At 44.6% G+C, this 23190-nt stretch overlaps 1 protein-coding gene across 1 annotated transcript in view; it reads right to left on the bottom strand.

Moving 5' to 3' along the window:
- KCNH4 (potassium voltage-gated channel subfamily H member 4) overlaps positions 1–23190 on the bottom strand; it is a 162302-nt gene that overhangs the window by 98370 nt on the left and 40742 nt on the right. The window contains exons 10-13 of the mRNA XM_040329946.1: positions 18653–18810; positions 18253–18460; positions 11307–11501; positions 9455–9654 (exon numbers count right to left, since the gene is read on the bottom strand). Coding sequence (XP_040185880.1) covers positions 9455–9654; positions 11307–11501; positions 18253–18460; positions 18653–18810 — 761 coding nt within the window. The remainder of the gene's footprint in view (positions 1–9454; positions 9655–11306; positions 11502–18252; positions 18461–18652; positions 18811–23190) is intronic.

Below are 23190 nucleotides of genomic sequence, written 5' to 3'. Positions count from 1 at the left end.
TGTTCCGCCTATCACGGATGCCCTCTCGTCCTCGGTCTCGGACAAGAGGGCATCCGTGATAGGCGGAACACTGAACACAGTGTCTGCTGGGAAGCCGAGTGTTCCGCCTATCACAGAACAGCACGAGGAGGCGCGGCTTTTGAAAAATGGACGGTCGCGGTCTGACTGAGATTCTGCATGTTAGGGATAAGGTAGGGGATAATCGAGGCATGTAATGGTGGCACAGCGAGGCATGTAATGGTGGCACAGCGAGGCATATAATGGTGGCACAGCGAGGCATGTAATGGTGGCACAGCGAGGCATGTAATGGTGGCACAGCGAGGCATGTAATGGTGGCACAGTGAGGCATGTAATGGTGGCACAGTGAGGCATGTAATGGTGGCACAGTGAGGCATGTAATGGTGGCACAGTGAGGCATGTAATGGTGGCACAGTCTGGCATGTAATGGTGGCACAGTCTGGCATGTAATGGTGGCACAGTGAGGCATGTAATGGTGGCACAGTGAGGCATGGCGAGGCATGACTAGTAGGAAGGGGGTCGTCTTATACAGCGAGTATATCCCAAAACCAACATTTTAGCTGGAAAATTAGGGGGACGTCTTATACGCCAGCAAATACGGTGTTTTGAACAGTAAACTCAGCTTATATAGTGCAAAACAGTATTTAGAAGTCTGTGACACTGTTTTGATGTTGAATTTTAAAAGCAGCGGAAATCCTGCAGATCTGACAGGTTTGCTAATCTAAAAAAACAGTATTTCACCATGTAAGCTCTGTTTAGTGCTAAAAATAAGTGTGAAATGCAAGACTTGGGTGGGTGTAAAAAGATGTCCGCTGTCGCCTTCTGGCTGCAGGCTAAGTACGGCCGAGTGCGGGGTGTAGCAACATGACCGCCGGTCACCGAATTTGATATACAGTGTCCTGACATCAGCAATGACGCACTGCGCACGCGGTGCGCATTCACAGTGTGTGTGGTTTTCTGCAACAGCTGATTCCACGTCACAGGAAGTGACATGGTTTGATATTCTGCCGGGTTTGACATTTTGTCAGAACACCGGTTCTTCTCCCTCTATTGTCTTCTTCCTCTGGTTCTTCTGCCGGTTCTTCTCCCTCTACTGATGGCTTCTCCTGATGCTAGCTCCTGCTGTTGTGTTAGCTCCGGTGTGCGCCATTTCTTTTAAAGCCATGGGGCGTTGCCATCCTGCGATGTCATCTGGAGATCTGCCCCCTTGTGACATCACCGACCCATCATGCCCCGGCCGATGACGCTGCAAGGGGGTTGGGTCTCCGGATGACATCACCAGGTGGAAACGCCCTATGGCTATATAAGGTATGGCAAAGCACCACTTACTTGTCCCACCCCCCTTTCCTGATCTGCCAGGCTGCGTGGGTCTGGTATGGTATTGGGGGGGACTCCATGCTGTTTTTTTATTTTGGCATGCAGTTTCCCCCTCAAGATTCATGCCAGACTCAAAAAGCCCGATATGGTCGGATCAAAGTCGGATCCCATTCATTGAAGTCACATGGAAGTCAGACATAAAGTCATAGGGCAAAGTCAAATCGTAAGTCGTCCGACTCCCATGTCTGAGCAGTGTGAACCTGGCCTAAAACCTAGAAATTGATTGGTTACTATGCACAGCTGCACCAGATTTTGTGTGCACTAGTTTTAGTAAATCTACCTCACAGTTAAGTATACATAAATACCTTATTACATTGTTGCTGTTTTTAATGCAAGCAGTGTAAGAATTTAAATTGCAATTCCTGTACATAAGAGCTTAGATTAGTCGGCGGACTGTTCTTTCACTGACCAGTCACAGGCTGATAGAGGGACACGACCTGTAACTGCAGCAGAAAAATCAAGTTTTCTGTCCTGTCAGACATGGCTATACTATGTGACTGAGCCATGTAGATATGATTGGATGGACAAAACTAAAAATTCTTAAGATAAGACAGATGTTGGTTTGAAGTTCAACTTTAAAGTGATTCTAAAGGTATTTTTTTCTTAAAATAGTTAGTTACATAGGGCCAAATCCACAGCCAGCGGCGCAAAATAAGTTTTTTAAAACTTATGTCATTTAAGTTACGGCGCCCTAAGTTGGTGTCGTAAGTGCCGTATCCACAGCGCATTTGCGCACAAAATTGCGCCTGCCGTAACCTAAATTCGGAGGCGTAAGGCGGGGTTATGGCAAGTGGGAAGGAAGTGGGCGTGCTTCATTGTAATGAGCCATGACCCCATGCAAATGAAGGTCCGGCCGTACTGCGCATGCGCGCAGGAATCTGCTGCTCACTGCGCATGTGCAGAACTTTGCTTGGTGCAATCAGTGAGATAGGTAAAAGGCCAAGTGTACTTAGTTTGAGGATCGCCCTGTGCTTAACTAGCCCCAGGCAAACACACTTCATTTGCAAAAGTATTTCCCTGTGTTCCCTTCCATGAGCAATTTGCTTCTGCTCTTAGTTTGTCAGTGTTTGTTGGTAAGTTGTGTGTGATAGAGAAGTGTTGGAGGAGTAGTAGATAGTAGTTGTTGTTTGTTTGTGATAAGTGTATTTTTTGTTTGATTGTTTCTGCTCAGTTAATTTTTTTTTTTTTTCTGCTTGGATTTTGTGTTTGGTTTTTGTGTGTTTGTATTTGACTTTGTAGTAGCTGTCTGCTTGTGTGTGTATTGTTGTGTATTTGTTTGGTGTGTATTTTTGTGTGTTTGTCCTGTTTGTTTTCTTGTTGCTGTGTGGTGTTTGTGATGGCTCCCAAACGCAGGAAGCTGAATTTTTCACATGTTGAAAAGCAAATCCTTGCCAGGTATATCATCCAATATGGAAGATATTTACATGGGCCTGATAGCCGGAACACCTCCCCAGCCCAAAGGAAGAGGATCTATGCCAAAATTACAGATCACATAAATGCGGCGGGGGGAGGGGAGACGAGGACCCCCGCTGGCATTAAGAAAAAGATCAATTATCTGAGGAGCGTGGTCCGCAATAAGGTGGCCAAGCTCACTGCGCATAGGAGGGGCACTGGAGGAGGGGGACCATGCCCCATCCGGCTGACTGAGGAGGAATGGGCAGTGGCCCGGTGTTTCGAGCCAGAGCAGGTGGTGGGCCTGCCTGGTTATCAGTCTGATGTTCCTGTGAGGCCAGGTAAGGTTTTTTTTTTGCTATTTGGTGATTAGCATGTGTGGGTGGGGGAAGGGAACATGTGCCAAGTGTGTGGATCCTCAAACCCAGGGCTGGACTGGGACAGAAATTTGGCCCTGGACCTCATCCAGACTGGCCCACTTTGACAGGTCTCTCCCATGGCGGCCGGACAACTCCCACAGCACCCCCCCCGGGCCACCCAAGCCCCCTCTCCCCCTTCACTAGCCACTAGCCGTTCTACTTTATTAGAGTAGAACGGTTGATACTGGTACTCTGATAGGCAGTGCCAGTGGGGAAGCTACACATTATTTCACCCGGGGCAAAGAATCAGTTCGGTGCCCCCCCTTATGGGACAAGATTAGGCAGAAGTGAGAAACTCCCAGGCCATAGCTGTTGAGTCAGCTGTCTGTCCCCTCCCCCGTGCTCCTCTGTCGTCCCCCCTGCTCCTCTGGTCCTCCCTCTGCTTCTCTATTCCCCCCAGGGGAGCGCTACGGGGGGGGGGGAGAGGAGGTGAGCGCTGCGGGGAGGGAGAGGAGGTGAGCGCTGCGGGAAGGGAGAGACAGAGGAGTGGAGGGGGGCGGCGGTCCACTGTCACTGAAGCCGGCCCACTGAGCCATCGGCCCACCGGGAAACTCCCTGTAGTCCCAATGGCCAGTCCATCCCTGCTCAAACCTGTGATTGTTTGGTGTCTTCCACAGATGACCAGGAGATTGCTGGGCCATCAGGCCAGGCTGCTGCACCACCCCAAAGACAGGAGGCTGCTGAGGAGTCCCCAGGGGAGGGGAGTGGCCAAACCTCCCCTCATGAGGAGGCTGAGGGGGAGGAGGATGAGGGGGAGGAGGAAGAAGATCTCCAGATTGGCCGGGAAATCATTATTGCCACTGATCTCATGACATTTGACGATACCCTTGAGGCTAGCCTTGAGGCTCCCCTTGAGGCTCCCCCAGAGGCTACCCCAGAGGCTACCTCAGAGGCTGGCACCAGTCAGGCCACCATCAGGGGTAGCCCCTCCCACTCCTCCCACAACATGCCGGAACCCACAAGGGTCACTGTATCCCCTCCTCCCTGGCCACAAGCCTCAGGGGCAGGCAGGATGGCGACCAAGGAGACCAGGGGGGGGTCTGTGCATATGCCGGCCAGTCTGCTGAGGGACAATGCCCAGCAGACTCGCAGTCTGGGTGACATCAAAAAAACTATGGCCAAGATGGAGCACAGCCTGGATGTAATGAGGGAGTCACTCAGTGATGTGGCCACCAATTCATTGGGTGTCATCACCTGTTTGTGGTCCCTGCATACCGCCACAACAGGCGTGGCCCAGAAGGTGACTGCCCTCACCCGGGCTGTGCAGGACAACACCCGGGCTGTGCAGGACAACACCCGGGCTGGCCAGGCCAATACGGCTGCCATCACTGTCTGCCTGAACAGGATAGCAGTGGCCTTGGAGGGCAGGCCAGCCGGAGGTCAGACACCAGGGGAGGCTCCTCCCTCCCCTGCTCCCCCCCCATGAAGATACTCCCTCCACTGCTCCCCCCCCATGAAGATACTCCCTCCACTGCTCCCCCCCCATGAAGATACTCCCTCCCCTGCTCCCCCCCATGAAGATACTCTCTCCACTGCTCCCCCCCCGTGAAGATCCTCCAGGTGCCCGTGGCCGTGCCCCTGCCCGTGGGCAGCCCAGACGGAGCACTCGCCGCCGGACTTAAATACCAGGGGTACTTTTTTTTTTTTTTTTTTTGGTTTTATAATTTTGTTTATTATACTGTACTTATGATTTGGTTTATGTGTGTGAATGTGGGGGGGGTGGCATTCCTGTCAAAATAAGGGTGTCACCCTCAGTTTTGGTGGAGAAGGGATCCCCAGGACCAGGGAGAAGTGATCCTAGGTTCCTGAATGGTGTATGAATGCACAGTGACATAATTGGAGCCGTGGCGTGGCGTTACTGCTCCCAAGTACCAAAGGGGGGGGGGGGTACTTGGATCTAATCCAATTCGATGTGCATGTGATGTGTCTGTGCTAGGGACCACAGTGGTGTGCATTCATGCATTCTCATTGTGACATAAATCATGTGCGTTTCCAGAGACAAAAACATTCTCAATGTGTCATTATTCATGTGCGTTTACTGTGCAAAGCAACATTCTCATTGTGACATAAATCATGTGCGTTTGCAGTGAAAACAAATAATATCATTGTGACATAATTCATGTGCGTTGGCAGTGAAAACAAATAATATCATTGTGACATGATTTATGGCCATTTACTGTGAAAAGATGCCTTCTGCGAGGCGTCTCCTGACTACTGTGCCCTCAGTAGACCGGGTAGAGTGGGCTAGGGGGGGGATTGCCTGGGTGGGGGGTCAGGTCAGCACGTAAGTTAATCTCCAGTCCCCTTCTCATTGCAAAGTTGTGAAGAATACAACAAGCCCCTATTATTTGGCACACAAAGTCTGGGGAATACAACAGTGTACCCCCAGACTTATCCAGGCATCTGAAGCGGGACTTCAGCAGCCCAAATGTGCGCTCCACCACTGCCCGGGTGCGAATATGAGCCTCGTTGTAGCGTTGCTCTCCTGGGGTTTGGGGGTTCCTGAAGGGGGTCATCATGTGAGGTCCCAGGGCATATCCAGAGTCACCTGGAAGGGAAAAGACAGGAGGATATTAGTCATGCATGTGCCCCTTGTGATGTCTGCATCATGGGGGGGGACAGTCATACCTGACACCCATGTCACTCACCAACCAGCCAGCTGTCTCCATACACGTTCAGCTCCAATTCACGTGATATGTTGGTCTGCCTGAAGATATAGCTGTCATGGCACGAACCCGGAAATTTGGCACAGACATGCCAGATGAGGCCATGGGCATCTACGATTACCTGCACATTTATGGAATGCCAGTTTTTGCGATTCCTGAACAGGTGCTCTGTATCATGGGGGGGCTGTAGTGCCACATGGGTACAGTCAATGGCCCGATGGTCCGTGGGAATCGGGCAATCTGATAAAAGTCGGCCATGATCTTCATTCGCTGGTCCTCCTGGGTGGGCTTTTCAAATTGACTGCCCATGCGTCTCAGTATTGCAGGGACAACCTGGTGCACACACCTGCTCATTGAGGACTGTACCATCCCAGCCAGACCTCCACATGTTCTTTGGAAAGACCCAGTGGCAAGAAAATGCAGGGTTGCCATAACTTTGATGTGAGCTGGCAGGGCATGGGATCGTTGGGTTGGGGTGTTGAGATCATCCTGCAGGATCCGGGTTAATTCCAGGATGGCTTCCTGGTTAAATCGGAAGTTGCCAAAGACCTCTGAAGCAGTCATGCCAAAGAGATCTTGGCGTGGGCGGTATACCCTCTCCTGTGCCGCCCTCCTCCTCCTCCTCTGTGCCCTCCTCCTTCTCTGCGCCTGTAAAGTTGCGAGTGCCGTTATAATCATGGATGGCCCGGGCATTTTGGCAGTCAGATTGAAGTCCAACAAAGAAGTGTTGTCAGCTCTTCCTCAATGGTGTTGCTTCAGCAGACCTTTACAGGGCCGGTGTAAAATTAGGGCTGCTTTTATAAAGTCTAATTTTGCTCCAGGAAATTAACAGGTGCGCACAGGGCGTAATCTACGGCGCACGGGGCGTAATCTACGGCGCACACACTTAATTTTGAGGATCGCCCTATCTCCCTCATTTGCATCTTTGCCTATCAAATAAAGCGGCGTGACTAGCGTAATTTGCGTCAGAGAATGCGCCGGAGTAATTATTTTAGGTAGGACCGAAAAACCGGATTTTTCGTTTTGAGGATCGGGCGCAAAGATACGTGCGGAGTAAAATTAGAAATCTCGAGTTAAGTCGGCGCATCTGCTTTGTGGATTTGGCCCATAGTAACTGAATAGGATGTTATACTTATCTGTTCTGTGCAACGTTATTGCACCAAGAAATCACATCCCTTCTCTTTGTTCACCATGTTGTACATGACCTCTGTAATACTGTAGAATTGGTGACCTATTGTTGTGGATTTTATTCCAATTTTTATGTAAAAATTAAGCTGTATTTTTTTTATACGTTTGTGTTGGGACACATTGAAAGTCCCTATTTTCTAATCCCCATTCAAATTATGGTGCCCATACACAAAAAAATAATTCGAAAACCTGTCATTTGGACAGTTCGTTTTGCAACCAGTTAATGGGCACAAATTGAAAATTGGTTGTGACGTTTTTGAGTCAGAAAATCGAGGGAAAAGTTTGGAAAAATTCTGCCAAATAGACGATAAATTGGGTTAATGTGTTTCTTGCCCATTAAAAATTTGCCCAAAAATATGTGACCCAGAAGCACAGGTTCAAACGATTTTTCGACTGGTAAATGGCTAGCATAAGAGGTTGGGAAACCACATGGCTATTTTTCAACCTCAAACTTTTAAACTCAACCCCAAACCTTATGAGGACAAAAAATGTCACATCAAATGGTGAGTGGGTCCAAATGGATACGTGGGAGGATCTTAAAGTCAGGAGGTCAGGAGTAGGTGATGCTCAGGTAACTGTACAGAATACAGACAAAAGTTGCCCTGTCCAGCCAGTACAAACCCCTTTTCCCAAGCCACCCCAGCTCAGATCCTACTCAGCAGCCCCAATTTCCCCTTCACCTCCTGTAAAGATCAACCCCCATAGCCCCAATGCCTTGTTCCCATGGGGAAAATTGTGCCCTGTGCAAGGCCATGTTTTCCCACATACTGATGCACAGGTGTTCTGTGTATTCCCATATAGTCAGTCCCATTGATGTCTGCATGATTACAGCCACTGTGTCCCAATATGACATCCATGTGGGAGTGCATGTCCTTTAACTCAGGGTTGTACACCAGCACTGATGTCACACTGGGAGCAGCAGCTGTATCCATGCAGCCCCTCTGTCCCAATAGATAACAATTGGACTGCCGGTACAGGGATGCATGGAACACCTGTACATTCATGTGCTGGTAAAACATTGCTCTGCACAGAGCACAGATACTGTATAATTGCCCAGTGTGAATCTCCCAGTTCACCCCTCTGTAGAAACCATTCCCTCTTAGCCACCTCTAAAATAAAAAATGTCACCCAGCTAGTTATTTTTTCCAGCCATTTCTGCCCCCGGTTGTGCAGGGTTTGGGTTTTTCTTGCCTCCTCAGCTCCAGAGCTGGATGCTTACTGCTGCCGCCCCTGGGAATTCAGTATCTGCGAGTCTGACCTAGCTGTTGGTAAGTATGGGGCCTTGTGCTCCAGGACCCTTGAACCATTTTTTATAATACCATCATCATACCTATTTGGTCTCTCATTTTTTTCAGATGTAATACACTTGCATCTACCCCTGATGAAGCGAGCATGGTCTTGCGAAATGCGTACGGTCACTTTCCTTTGCCTGTGTATATTGGCAAGTACATTATACTGCTACATGTATAACAATATTGTTCTACATTGTATGTATCAGCTGATTGGCTTGGCGACTTTTCATGTTGTTCATTTATGCACGTAAATTTTTAATAAACTTTGATACTGTATTTAATGTGTCATGTGACTGCCTAACCGTATTCACCTCATTTAAAGTCCCGGGGCGACTTTTTGTGTTTTATTTTTTCTAAAAGAAACAGCTGAGCCATGTACACTAGGTCACATACTGCAAAGTCTTATTGTGCACAGGGCTTGCTCTTTGCTCTTCTACTGTGTGGAAAACTGGCCTTTTAACTCTGATGCCACACTACAAACTTGAGCAGGAGGAGGGTGATGTCAGATCACTCCCTCCTTCTGTCCGCCAAAGACCATAATTTGCAGACCGCACTAGGCAGTCAAAAAAAAATTCTGGCCATGCAGTCACCTCCTGGATAGCTTAGCACCCCTTACCTACCTCACCACCCACCCCCTCCTCTGCTTTTATGGGGATATGCAGGAAAGGGAGGGTTCTGTGCACACCACCAGGAAAGTAGCACTGTCACTTGTAGATACAGGAATCAGGCTTCCAGGGAGAGGTGAGCAGCAATCACAGGGCTGGCGCCGGAGGTGGTCGAACTCTGTTCCACCATGTTCTGGCTAAAAAAACGCCCTGGAACACTATAAAGTTAAATGACTGTTGTGATGAATTCATCCCTTTCCATAGACAATAGAAATAACAGCAACAAACTGTATACTTCATAATCACATGGCTAAGAAAAAGAAAACATTTGATCTGACTGTAATAAATAAAATATGTTCAAAACCAGTGTACATTCTCATTTAAATATCAACAAGGCTGCATCCTAATAAAAAAACAATAATAACCTACAGCAACAATTATTGTTTAATCTTCCATAATTACTGTATGTATTTTATCATGGTTTCATCCCCCCTTACCTCATTGGCATCAATACCATTGTTGACAGACCATGTGGTCTGAAAATACTCCAATGTACGCTGTTTGAGCTGTTGAGGAAGGCGATGAACACGAATAAAATCTTTGAGGTCCTTCATGCGGGTGTGATACAGAGAACGTCGGGAGTACATACGTTGAATTATGGCTGTTACATTACCAAAAACTACAGCATGCATCAGAGCTGTAACAGTATGAAAAATAAAAAAATAAAAAGTATTAGTATTCCTGTTTAGACCATGTTGTGTTCGGACAATGCTAAAGTGATAAATCTACCAATTTGTAAAGCATTCAATGTTAACCAAATGAAGAGATGTAAGGTGGAAAGCACAACAAAGAATGGCTTCCTATAGTTATCTGCAGCTGTGAATCTTTCTGTCTTTATTCTTTAGTAAAAGCCATTTTCAATCTATCAAAGTCAGAAAAAATATATTACTCTGTTTTTTAGATAACACCAAAATGAATTCAGCAGTTTTACTGATAAATACATTAAGCCTCCCACACACCAGCAAGCTGTAAAAACACGAACTGGTCAGCTTGTTTGAAGAGTATATAATGAATTAAAATCTGTATTTCACAAGATGTGACAATAATTGAAAAATTATCAAGAGGTTTAGGATAGAGTTGGATAATACTACAGATGAAGTAGAAAACTGATTCAACGGTAACCTATACTGTAATTGTTAGGGCCTTTTCACATGGGTATTCAGGCAGGCCTGATCAGAAGCTCTATGGGCAGGCAAATGTAAATGGGCTTGTGTTTTGTTTACAGTGGCCTACTTCCGAGTCCATCCAAGTCTGTAAAAAAAAGTAGAAAAGGACTAAACCCTTTTCTATTTTTTCCAACCCAAGTGTGATGGATCAGACGTAGCCTGATGTCAACGAATATCTGGCTGCCCAAAGAGCTATCACGGGTCTGCCCATGTCTGCCAGACACAAACTGAACGAACACGGGTGTCAAAACATTTATATGTGCCTCTTTTGGCTCTGGTTCATATGCTCTCATATCCCCTGTTTAGAGCAGATAACATGCCCTTATGGTGTATCTCCAATCAAAAGGAACATTTTCCTCTCACTTCAAGTTATGGTTACAATGTTGTTAGTAAAACAGGAAGTAATATACAAAATTCAGCAGGGACAGCACTTTTTAGAAATTTAGTAGAATAGGTGGAGGCTAGAACCCCTATCAGCTTTTTATTGCTGTCCTAGTTGCAGATTTTCCCTTAATTTCTGTATAGGGCCAATTTCTCCAACAAAGCCTTGAATCGCAACTAGAGCGTGACAATAGATCTAACCCTTCCCCACGCTAACCAATACATAAGACCCCTTTCACACCAAAGATGCTTTTCAGGCGTTTTAGCACTAAAAATAGCGCCTTAAAAGCGCCTCTCAAGCCTCTCCAGTGTAAACGCCCGAGTGTCTTCACACTGGGGTGGTGCACTTGCAGGACCTAAAAAAAGTCCTGCAAGCATCGTCTTTGGGGCGGTGCAGGAGTGGTGTATACACTGCTCCTAAACCGCCCCTGCAATTGAAATCAATGGGCAGCGCTGCCAAAGCGGGTGGTTTTAACCCTTTCCTCAGCCGCTAGTGGGGTTAAAAGCAACCCGTTAGCTGCCGAAAAGTGCGGCTATAACAGTGGTAAAGCAGGGCTTTACCGTTATCGTGGCCCATGCCTCAGTGTGAAAGGGCTCTAAAAGTTTCCAGAAAAGTTATACTTTAGGAGCTATGCAGTAGTTGGCACCCCATAATTGTGTAGCTGGGACCTGGGGGCACACAATACCTAAGCAGTGTTAATTTTGAAAACATTATAGAGACTACAGCCTGGACCAGTCTTACCTCCTATTAACATAGTGCAGATGGAGAAGATCTTCTCTGCATCTGTATTTGCACAGACATTACCAAAGCCCACGCTGGTCAAGCTGCTGAGGGTAAAGTAGAGGGATGCTATATAAGCACTGCGAATAGAGGGTCCACCAACAGAATTATTGATGTAGGGTACTTCGAGTCGCTTTCCAAGTTCATGAAGCCAGCCTGTGTGGGTAGAATGATTAAGAGTTTCAATTTAATGTGCACATTGTAAAATATCCGTTATATGCCACTTGTACAATATGTACAACAGAGTTTAAAAAGCAACTTTTCCAAAAAAGGATTAGTTGAACAGGGAAATAAAAGTTGCCAGTGACAACTCACCTCAATGACCCCCCATGTTCAATGAAATGTATGTCCTATACAGTTTTGCATTATCTGTATGCGAATGCACAAAAATAACACCATTCCAGAAAAAAGCACATAGTGCTTGTCTGCAGGTACAAAGTCTCCTCTTCAGCCATTTTTCCATGTATTTTTGTGAATAAACTACAACAAGGTTTATGCTTTATGTTGCAACGTATGTGTTTTTATATTACCTATGTGCTGTATACACAAATTCATGTTTTTTTTCTGCTCTGCACACATCTTAATACAAGCCCTGTGATGTAACATACACTATATACTTTACTTTATTGTGTACTTTAACTTATCAGGACAAACCCAGAAGCCATTGTACCTCAGAATAATCATATAAGATGACTAGAAAAACTTTGGAGTGATATAAAAGTATTTTCCTACAGTCCTAGAAACCATGATTTACAGAATGATATACTCTAACAATAAATTGAAAGCATCTTAGATACTAGAATTTCTACAAAAAATATCTCCGGAAAGCTACTTTCTAACACTGAATTACCTACATGTGTATTCTAATTTCAGAACACTGTTTAAATAAAGTAAAAATAGGATTTGTGTACACGTATATCGTAGAATCCTTTTCTTCGAGTCCATTGAGTGAAACAAGAATTCTTACACTATTAAGTTATACTGCCACCAACTGAAAAAATAGACACTGGCAACAAAAAATCAGCTGTCTAGCACAGTAAATCTGCACACAATCTTTATGACTCAGTTTGGTAGCAAAGTAGTGCCGAGAGCAAATATAAAATAGAGGGGGGAGCTGTGACCTTCTGTTTTCTTTCTCATCCATTGAAGGACACAGGAATTCTAAGACTGTTGAGTCATCCAAAAGCTGTCCAACAGAAGGGTGGGCAAAAGAGAAACAAAAGCTAACCTATCCCCCCCCCCCCCCCCAAAAAAAAAACAATCGGAAGCTGGGGACTGCCTGCAGTTTAAAAGGCCTCCCAAAGAACTCAACGTGGGTATCGAATGAGACCTAAGTATCTGTCTGGCAGAACTTAGAAAACAAAGCCAGAGGACAAGGGGAAAGGCTGCTTGATACTGACCAAGAAGCACTTGCAGGAAGCGTTGAAATCCATTCCAAAAAACCATAGAGTTCTAGACCTAGAGTCACCTATAGATGGTGGGACAAGAAGCCAGAGCACTTTTCTCGGGTCTATCGGGATGACAAAAATAGAATCAGTTTTTTTGAAATGTACTTTAGCTGGGAGATTCTCACAGCCCAAACTATGTCCAGACAATGGAGAGAATTTTCCTTTGGGGAACTGAAACTAGGCAGAGTGATGGGAAATTGTCCGGGGTGAAGTGAAAGGCAGAAACTAACACTTGACTTGCATTGATGATAAGTAAAAGGAATACCACCTTATGGGTGAGAATAAAGTAAGTAATGTCTCATAGGTTCAAACTGTGGTTTCTAAAGCACAGGGAGAACCACATTAAGATCCTTTGAAATCACAGAAGAATGGCCCGGGGTGCTACAAATGAGATTCCCTGTAGAAAGAAAAAAAATATGTAAGTGCAGCGCAATGAAAGTCCATATAAAAGTAATTGAAGATGACACCCAGTGATACAGCGAAAACTCTTCAAACGAAAGTGATGTAACCTCCACCAACAAGATAAATGCTTCCTTACCAGATGGGATGGACCATTTGCGTTAACAACTGGTCAAAACAGCTTGGTCTCACCATAGGAGAGAAGACCAGTTGTTAACGCAAATGGTCCATCCCATCTGTTAAGGAAGCATTTCTCTTGTTGGTGGAGGTTACATCACTTAAGTTTTGAAGAGTTTTCGCTGTATCACTGGGTGTCATCTCCAGTTACTTTTATATGGACTTTCATTGCGCTGCACTTACATATTTTTTTCATTTGCTAAATTTGAGGTTGTGATTACCTTTTTTTGTGTCCAGCTTGCAATATTTTTAGTTTAACTGTATTATTTGTGCGCCGATTGTTGCTTTTATTGTTCCCTGTAGAAAGGTCCTAATCAAGGAGAGAAAGAGCAACAGTCTCTGAAAAAAAGATAGAAAGGGTAGAAACCTCGCCTTTGATAATGCTGAAAAACAAACGCTGGTCAAAACACAGCTGCAGGGAGAAGAGAATTTGTCCGATGGAGAAACTTTTAGGTTGGAAGTCCCAAGGGTCACATCAAGTAAAGAATGCCTTTCATGTCCGAGGATAGACCTGCTCCTGTCCCTCACAACTGCAATGTCCATGTCATTAAAGTCATTAACTGTGAAGCATGGAGACAAATTGGTCTTTGATTCAGAAGATCCTGACAATTTTGCAGAGCCCACAGTGAATCTGTCAGGGTTCTTACTATGTTGGCATATCACATCCACCTGGATCTTTCTAGAGCAATGAAGATCACTAGAATGCTTTCCATCTCTATCCTTCAAAGCATTTAAAAATAAACAATTATTTGTGGATGGAAAAACAGAGATAAGAATGTACCGATGCCACCAGAATATCTACTGCTTCTGCTAGAGGATTCCTGCACCTGGAGACAAACTGTCCAGTTTGTTTTCGAATCCAGAGGTCAGGAAGTTTACATCTGGCATCCCCAACAAGTGTTGGAGGTCCAGGAACCCCTTCAGGTGCAGGGACCACTTGCCTGGGTTCAGGTGCTGCCTTTCCGAGAAGTCTACCTGCCAATTGCCTACACGTGAACTGTACACAGCTGAGAAGGCTGGAGCGTGAAGTTTTGCCCCGAAACGGGATCTGATTTACCACTCTTGCTGTGGCAAGACTTTTGCCTGCTTCCAAATAACTGATATGTGCCACTGTGGCATTGTCTGAATGAATCCAAAATGGATAATCTTCAAGTGGATGGTCCAATGCTGCAAACAACCAAATTGTCCAAAGCTCCAAGGTGGTGTTTGGGAAATGGGACTCCTCCATTGACCAAGTCATTTGCACATTGACATGGTGCCTAGGACTCGACAGGCTGGCATCCATTGTAATGATTTTTTTTTCCAAAAAAGGACTACCCTGTTAACAAAGTCAGATTCCTGAGCCAGGGTGTAGGAACATGCACTTAAGCATACACATGTTTGCAGGCATAGAAACCTAACTAGATTTGCATCTTCACACAAATGTACACACATCAGAACCCACACTTCACAGTTTGCATCACATCCATGACAGATACTGATTTCAAGTGAGATTTTTAAACAGAGTTATGTAAGGTACCTGTTGGAAGGTTTAGTTCAGAGTGATGCTCTGGCTGGGGGTTGAGGCTTTAGCATGGTAAGACAGACTGGGTCAGCAATAAGTCTTGGCAGCAAAGTACAGGGTCAGAATCCAGAAGTGTGGTTGGGGACAGGCAGGGTCATACACAGGGTGGTAAAGTAGAATCGTAAGGGCAAAAAGAGTAATCCAGGAAACTGGCAGAGGCCAAAGTCCAGAAGTTCAATAACTCAGCAGTATGTCACACAACAAGGGTAACAGCTCCAACAAACGGGGTATAGTACAAAGGAAGTAACTTAGGCTGATCCGATTGTGGATTAATTGCAGCTGGAGGAGAGGTGGGGCTAGAGCAGGGGTCTTAAACTGGCGGCCCTCTAGCTGTTTTTAGAACTACAAGTACCATGATGCATTGCAAGGTTGACAGTTACATGCATGACTCCCGCAGGCAAAGGCATGATGGAACTTGTAGTTCCGCAACAGCTGGAGGGCCACCAGTTTGAGACCCCTGGGCTAGAGAGTACTAGCAGCAGAGGTACTATGGAAGGTGAATACTGCATGACTCAGGTCCCCCAGTGGCAGAAGGAACAGAGCCGCAGCCCAAGGACAGCAGGACCCAGGTTCAATTCTGGGCACATGACAAGTTAAGCCAAGGATCATTGCTGAACCGTCGTTCAGTCTGCACTGAAGGCTTAGGATCCACCCAAACTGCAGCAAATTTTGGAAGTCAAATCCATGCTGCCCAACAGAGCCTAGCTGATTGTTTCCCTAATAGGGATCAATTAAGTATCCCACAATGGGGATGCCACGGCCCACAGGGGCAGGGCCACAAAATGGTTTTGCTGATGCTCCAGAGCAAGGAGTAGGAATTGCTGATGCACTGGAAAGATGGGGGTTGTAGACCTGGGGCCAGATTCAGAAAGAATATACGTCGGCGGAGATATCTCCGCCGTAATTTCAAATGTGCGCCGTCACATCTTTACGCCGATTCACAAAGCTAGATACTGACATTTATTCCGTCATGCAACGCTGCACTGATCTTACCTCCTCCTGACACCCTCCCTAGCCGGTCACGGGCTGCAGGTGGGGCAGCGCCGCAGCGGATTCCGGGATTGAAGGTGAGGGGTCAGGAGGGGGCGGCGGCATTACTTGAGGGGGGTAGGGCCGTAGGGCAGGGCACGCAGCCAGCACATATACACAATTGGCAGGCTATAGAGCGGCCGATCGTGTATATGTGAAACACCCGGTAATGGCTCTTTACAATAGCTCTTTATATCCTATATAATAATAATAATAATAATTGGATGTTTTTTTTTCTGCCCAGGGGCGCGTGAGCAGAAAAAATATGCCAATGCGACTGTGCGTCCATCCGTTTCTTTGCAACGGGGCGGACGGCAACTGGTTAACCTCCCTGGCGGTCTGCGCCGGCGCCCCCCCTCAGCTCAGCGCCCGGGGCAGGCACACCGGCGGCCCCCCCGGTTGTTAAGCCACTGGTCACCAGTACTTAAAGTGGAAGTTTCATTTTTGGGTGTTAAGAAAAAAACAAGATCACCTTGTTGTGTCCAATTTCCAAAAAGGGGATATTTTGGGGTTATTTTCAATGTCCTGGCATTTGTATTTGGTATGTTTTATAAAAGAAAGTGGAAAAGGGGAAACAGCTTTTTTTTTTCAATATGTTTCCTTTTACATAGTTAAAAAAAAACTGTTGAGTAATTGTTAGACATATAGGGCCAGATCCACAAAGAGCCGGCGTAACGTAAAATTTCCCATTTAAGTTACACTGCCTTAAAATTTCTACCTAAGTGCCCGATCCACAAAGCACTTACCTAGAAATTTTCGGCTGTGTAACTTAAATTCCGCCGGCGCAAGGCGTTCCTCTTCAAATGGGGGCGATTCCCATTTAAATTAGGCGCGCTCCTGCGCCGGCCGTACTGCACATGCTCGTGACGTCATTTTCCCGACGTGCATAGCGCGAAATTACGTTACGCCGAGCTTTGTGGATCGCGCTGGGTCAATAAAGTTGCGTCGGGAAAAACAAAAGATACGGCGGGAAAAAAATTTTTTTAAGAAAAAAATAAAAACGCGTCGCTGGACAGAAGGGTCTGCTTTTACAAGGTGTAAACAGTTTACACTTTGTAAAAGCAGCCCTAATTTTACGATTGCAAACTAAAACTTACGGAGAAAAAACGAAGCTGAAAAGCTTTGTGGATCTCCGTAAGTGCTAATTTGCATACCCGAGGCGGCATTTCGACGCGAAATGCCCCCAGCGGCGGATGCGGTACTGCATCCTAAGATCCGGCAGTGTAAGTCCCTTACACATGTCGGATCTTCTGTCTATGTCTTGGAAACTGATTCTGTGGATCAGTTCCAAAGATAGAAACAGGGATACGAAGGCGTATCAGTAGATACGCCGGCGTATCCCTTTTGAGAATCTGGCCCATGCACACTGAAATATTTTGTTTCGGAATTTTGTTTTTGTCCAAAAAAATTATTTATTTCGTTACTCTCGAAATTATTTTTTATTTTTTTCGTTTTGTTAAAAAATGCATTCGTCCAAAAATCAGAATTACGGTCGAATCTGTCATTGAAGGCTTATGGTATCCGTCAAAAGTTCTAAGATTTGACAAAGCAGCTAAACTATACAACGCCACAAATGTACATTTCCGATCGAATGCTTTGCCCACAAGCTATAGTAGAATTCTAATGTTGTATGACTAGTGATAATTATAATTATTATTATTACTAGTTAACCAACATTAGAATTCTTCTATAGACTATAGACGGAGCATTTGACCATAAATGTCAGTTTGTGGCGATCTTATGATTTTAGCTACTTCGTCAAATCTTTTCTCTCTATAATGTTGAATCTTTCCTCTCTATGTCAAATAATCTTGGACTAATAGAGTTAGGTTAGGCACATTCGACCGCAGATTTGATAGACACAGATCGCTATTGTCACCGTCTTGTCTAACCTCCTATCTATATCGAACTGTTGTCGCAACGAAACAAAAAAAAAAAAACATAATTTTTTATGTCGGATCTTTCGGATTTCGGATTCTGCACTTTCGTTATCGTTTGTTAAAACGAACACGAAAATCCCTGAACTTCGGACGAAAATGCATTTGGATGAAATTGAATGCACATGTCTAGTAATTGTCAGTCATACTATCACTGCACTGAAAATTGAAAAATGGCTTGGAAAGGAAGGAGTACAGTATAATATGCTGATATTGAGGTGGTTAATGCTGATATTGAGGTGGAAAATGCTGTTCTATATGACAGATTAATGCAACAAAAAAGTGTCATCATTTTTTAAATCATATTTTTCCATGACAAAGCTTTTTCATGAAAAGTGTCAAGCAATGCTTACCTATGTCCCAGGTGGCAGGGTCATTACTCTCCATCTCTTTGCGGCCAATAACAAACCAGACACAGGCCATCCAGTGAGCCAGAAGAGCAAACATGGACATCAGAAGAGTTAGCACCATGGCACTGTACTGAGAATAGCGGTCCAGCTTCTGCAATAACCTCAGTAGCCTCAATAATCGAACTGTCTTCAGTAAATGTACCAGAGACGTCTTTCATGATTTTTTGGGAAAAAAAAAAATCATTGGTCATTAGAGAAGAGTGTTCTGTGCTTTGAACAATGTGGTATTCTTTAATCACATTACATCATTATCATCTGTAAATACTTAACAGTTCTAGTTATGTGAATGAAAAAAGCCTGCTCCTAAGGTAGTAAGGATGTGCTGGGTTGTCTTTTCTCTTACCACTGTGACGTTGAATGCATAGAGAAGATCAAAGGGCAAAGCAGCAATAAGGTCCACAAAGAACCATGTGGCGAGGTAGTGGATACAGATAGAGCGTGGATCATACACCACTTGTCCAGATTGGCTAACATATGTAGTCCGGAAATTTAAAATTATATCTGTAAAATTAGAGATATGGAGTTTTACTGTCTCAGAAGGTACACTTTGCATACAAACCTTACATACAAGGTTATGTAGAAATAATCCCATAAAAACTGAATAAAAAACCTTGGCTAAAGCCTTGTACACACGGACGGTTTTCCTTATGGTGAAAACTATGAAGAGAGCTTTTGGCCGGGAATCCCGGCCGTGTGTATGCTCCTCGCAGTTTTTCCGATGGAAAAATTGCCCAAAAACCACCGGACAAAAAAGGGAACCAGCTCTCTTTTTTCCCGCCGGGAAAACCAGCGGACTTTTGCCCGGCGGTTTTTGGCAGTTTTCCTATGGGATTCCCCAACCAAAGCTCCATCGCAGTTTTCCTGTCGGGAAAACCTCTCATGTGTACGGGGGAAAGACTGACCAAGCCAGTTCTCGGCTTTCACCTTGGGTTTTCCGGCGGTAAAAAGTCTGCTGGGAAACCCAATCATGTATACGAGGCATCAGGCTCAATCTCTATTACAATATACCTTGTCCAAAACCCTTATCATCTATCCATGAGACAGCTCGGTACAATATAGAAAAGTCCTATATTTATTTATACACCAACACTACAAAAACACAAACCATAAATCACCACAATACTATATTTAACCGCTTCAGCCCCAGAAGATTTTACCCCCTTCCTGACCAGAGCACTTTTTACAATTTGGCACTGCGTCACGTTAACTGACAATTGCACTGTCATGCAATGCTGTACCCAAACAAAATTGGTGTTCTTTTTTTTCCACAAATAGAGATTTCTTTTGGTGGTATTTGATCACCTCTGCGGTTTTTATTTTTTGCGCTATAAACAAAAAAAGAGCAACAATTAAAAATAAAAATAAATTAACTTTTTGCTATAATATCCCCAAAAATGTTTTTAAAAAACAAATTTCTTCATCAGTTTAGGCCAATATGTATTCTTCTATATTTTTGGTAAAAACAATCACAATAAGCGTATATTAATTGGTTTGCGCAAAATTTATAGCGTCTACAAATTCTGGGAAAGATTTATGTCATTTTTATTATTTTCTTATTTTTTTTACTAGTAATGGCGGTGATCTGCGGTACTGTGACATTGCGGCAGACAGATCAGACACTTTTGAAACATTTTTGGGACCATTGACATTTATACAGCGATCAGTGCTATAAAAATGCACTGATTACTATATAAATGTCATTAGTAGGGAAAGGGTTAACACTAGGGGGTGATCAAGGGGTTAAGTTCCCTAGTTAGGGTTTCTAACTGTATGGGGATAGGACTGACTGGGGGAGAAGACATATCGTTGTTCCTACTTGGTAGAAACACACAATATGTCTCCTCTCCCCTGACAGAACAGGGATTTGTATGTTTACACACACAAATTCCCGTGCTGGCTCTCGTGGAGGAATAACATACCCATACGTTGTTTTGCGCAGCCGTGCCATTCTGCCAACGTAAATCGGCATGAGCCATTTGGCAAGGTGTTAAAATCATAATTGCCCAATTATAGGTAAAAAAACTGCAGAAAATCTTTTTCTTTTTGGGGTTTTGTAGAACAAATACATTTAAAGTGCATGTTCAGCAAAAAAAAAATTCTTTAGTTTTGAATAGAGTCAATAAAGGTTTAGTACCCTTTTTTAGGTTTTTACTCCAGAGAGAAAAATTTCCAAAACGTTGAAGAAAATCGCCAAAGCTTTGGTAACGCAGTTAGCGTTTTCTGAAGTGTATTTAACCACTTCCCATTCGGCCACTGCATATGTACGGCCGGGTGGGCGCTCTCTCCTTCTGAGGGACGTTCAGGAACGTCCCTCAGAAGGAGTGGGATCGTGCGCATGCGAGCTCGCACAGCAGCGCGATTCCGATGCACTCGTGTCACTCGGACACGGCACATCTAAGATCAGCAGGAGGGCTTTGTGATTGGCCCTCCTGATCACATGGCGGACATGTCCGATCACAGCCGTCATGTGATGTAAAAAGAAAGCCGGTTGCTAGGCGATCGGCTCCCCTCTCCTCACACTTTAGTTGTCGGTGAGGAGAGGAGAGCGGATCACTGCAGCCGGCTGGTGAGCAGTGTGTTTTGGCTATTTTTTACAGCTTTTCACACAATGATCACCAGCCAAAGTAAAACAGTGTAAAACACGATGTCCCCAAAACACATGTTCCCCCACATATGTAAAAACAGCTGTCCCCACATATGTAACAGTAAAATCATATGTTCCAATGATTATCTGCACACATATGTCCGTGATCATCTGCGCACATCTGTACATGATCATTTGCATACATCTGTCCGTGATCACACAAACCAATTATTATACACTTAACGGGATTTTTTTTACCAAGAACATGTAGCAGAATACATTTTGGCTTCAATTTATGACAAAATTCGATTTTATTGGCTTTCTTTTAAAATATAACCACTTAAGGACCGGACCAATATGCAGCTAAATGACCCAAGGCGTTTTTACAATTCGGCACTGCGTCGCTTTAACAGACAATTGCGCGGTCGTGCGACGTGGCTTCCAAAATTGGCGTCCTTTTTTCCCCACAAATAGAGCTTTCTTTTGGTGGTATTTGATCACTTCTGCGGTTTTTATTTTTTGCGCTATAAACAAAAATAGAGCGACAATTTTGAAAAAAATGCAATATTTTTTACTTTTTGCTATAATAAATATCCCTCAAAAACATATCTAAAAAAAGTTTTTTTCCTCAGTTTAGGCCGATACGTATTCGTCTACCTATTTTTGGTAAAAAAAATACGCAATAAGCGTTTATCGATTGGTTTGCGCAAAATTTATAGCGTTTACAAAATAGGGGATAATTTTATTGCATTTTTATTAATTTTTTTTTTTTACTACTAATGGCGGCGATCAGCGATTTTTTTCGTGACTGCGACATTATGGCGGACACTTCGGACAATTTTGACACATTTTTGGGACCATTGTAATTTTCACAGCAAAAAATGCATTTAAATTGCATTGTTGATTGTGAAAATGACAGTTGCAGTTTGGGAGTTAACCACAAGGGGGCGCTGAACGTGTTAGGCTTCACCTAGTGTGTGTTTACAACAGTAGGGGGGTGTGGCTGTAGGAATGACGTCATCGATTGTGTCTCCCCTATAAAGGGGATGACACGATCGATGCGCCGCCACAGTGAAGCACGGGGAAGCCGTGTTTACATACAGCTCTCCCCGTTCTTCAGCTCCGGGGAGCGGTCGCGACGGAGCGGCTATAAACGAAGAGCCACGCCGTCGTCCCGGATCGCTCCCCGAGGGGATCCGACCGCCGCATGTAGCGCGGGGGGGGTGCCGATCGGACCCCCGACCCACGTCTAGGCAGGCACGTACAGGTACGTTGATGTGCCTGTCCGTGCCATTCTGCCGACGTATATCTACATGCGGCGGTCGGGAAGTGGTTAATAAAGACTTTTTTTATTTTTTTCTATTTTCTGATCATTTTTCGCTTATATCGCAAAAAATAGAAATAAATACCACCAAAAGATATCTCTATTTATGCGAATAAAATTATAAAAATGTCATTTGGGTACAGCATAGCATGACCTAAAAGCTGAAAATTGGCATGGGAAGGGGGTGAAAGTGCCCAGTATTGATGTGGTTAATAAAACAAACCCGGGATGATCTGCAATATGGAAGTATCTTTTTCATGTGGATGCCAATAGCTAGGTGTGATGTTGGTTATTACAAAGGTGACAGAAGTCTGTTCGTAATCCTATATAGGGATGATACCATGTTCAGGTGAATAGTGACCTCTAGTCTGCCAACTATGCTCATCCTTTCCAAACCTCTCCTCCATTCACATAATCTGTATTATACATAGCTCCCAACCTGATTTTGAGGGACTGTCCCTGATTTGGAGCAATGTCCCTCTGTCCCTCTTTCCTCCTCGTTTGTCCCTCATTTTGGTCTGATCTATATAGTTGTATATAAAAGGCACTTTTTATCTATCAAAAAGTGTTTTCCAGTGCTAAAGCTTTCATCTGATTTCTAAATTGCTGCATTTGTAAATTACAAGAGCCAAAAGAAAGGAATAATAGTGGTAAAAAAAGCACTTGTGGGTTTAACCAATCTTGTTTTTTTGTACAATTCTCCTTTAAGGAGGCGTGGCAAGGGGTGTGTCCTATGTCTGCATGCTTTTGCTGATAGGTGTCCCTCATTCCCATCTCAAAAAGTTGGGAGGTATGGTATTATAGCTTACATCATTGAAAAGAACTCTGGGGTAGATTCAAAGAGCAATTGCGCCTGCGTAACCATAGTTACGCAGCGCAATTGCTTACTTGCCCCGGCGTATCGAATGCTCCTGATTCAGGAACCTCGATACGCCGACTGCAGCCTAAGAAATGACTGCCATAAGGCTCCTTA

The sequence above is a fragment of the Rana temporaria genome, chromosome 12, assembly GCF_905171775.1.
Source record: "Rana temporaria chromosome 12, aRanTem1.1, whole genome shotgun sequence".
In the NCBI taxonomy this organism is placed as follows: domain Eukaryota; kingdom Metazoa; phylum Chordata; class Amphibia; order Anura; family Ranidae; genus Rana; species Rana temporaria.
Note: the sequence above shows the minus strand (reverse complement) of the source record. Positions and strands in the feature narration are given on the sequence as shown.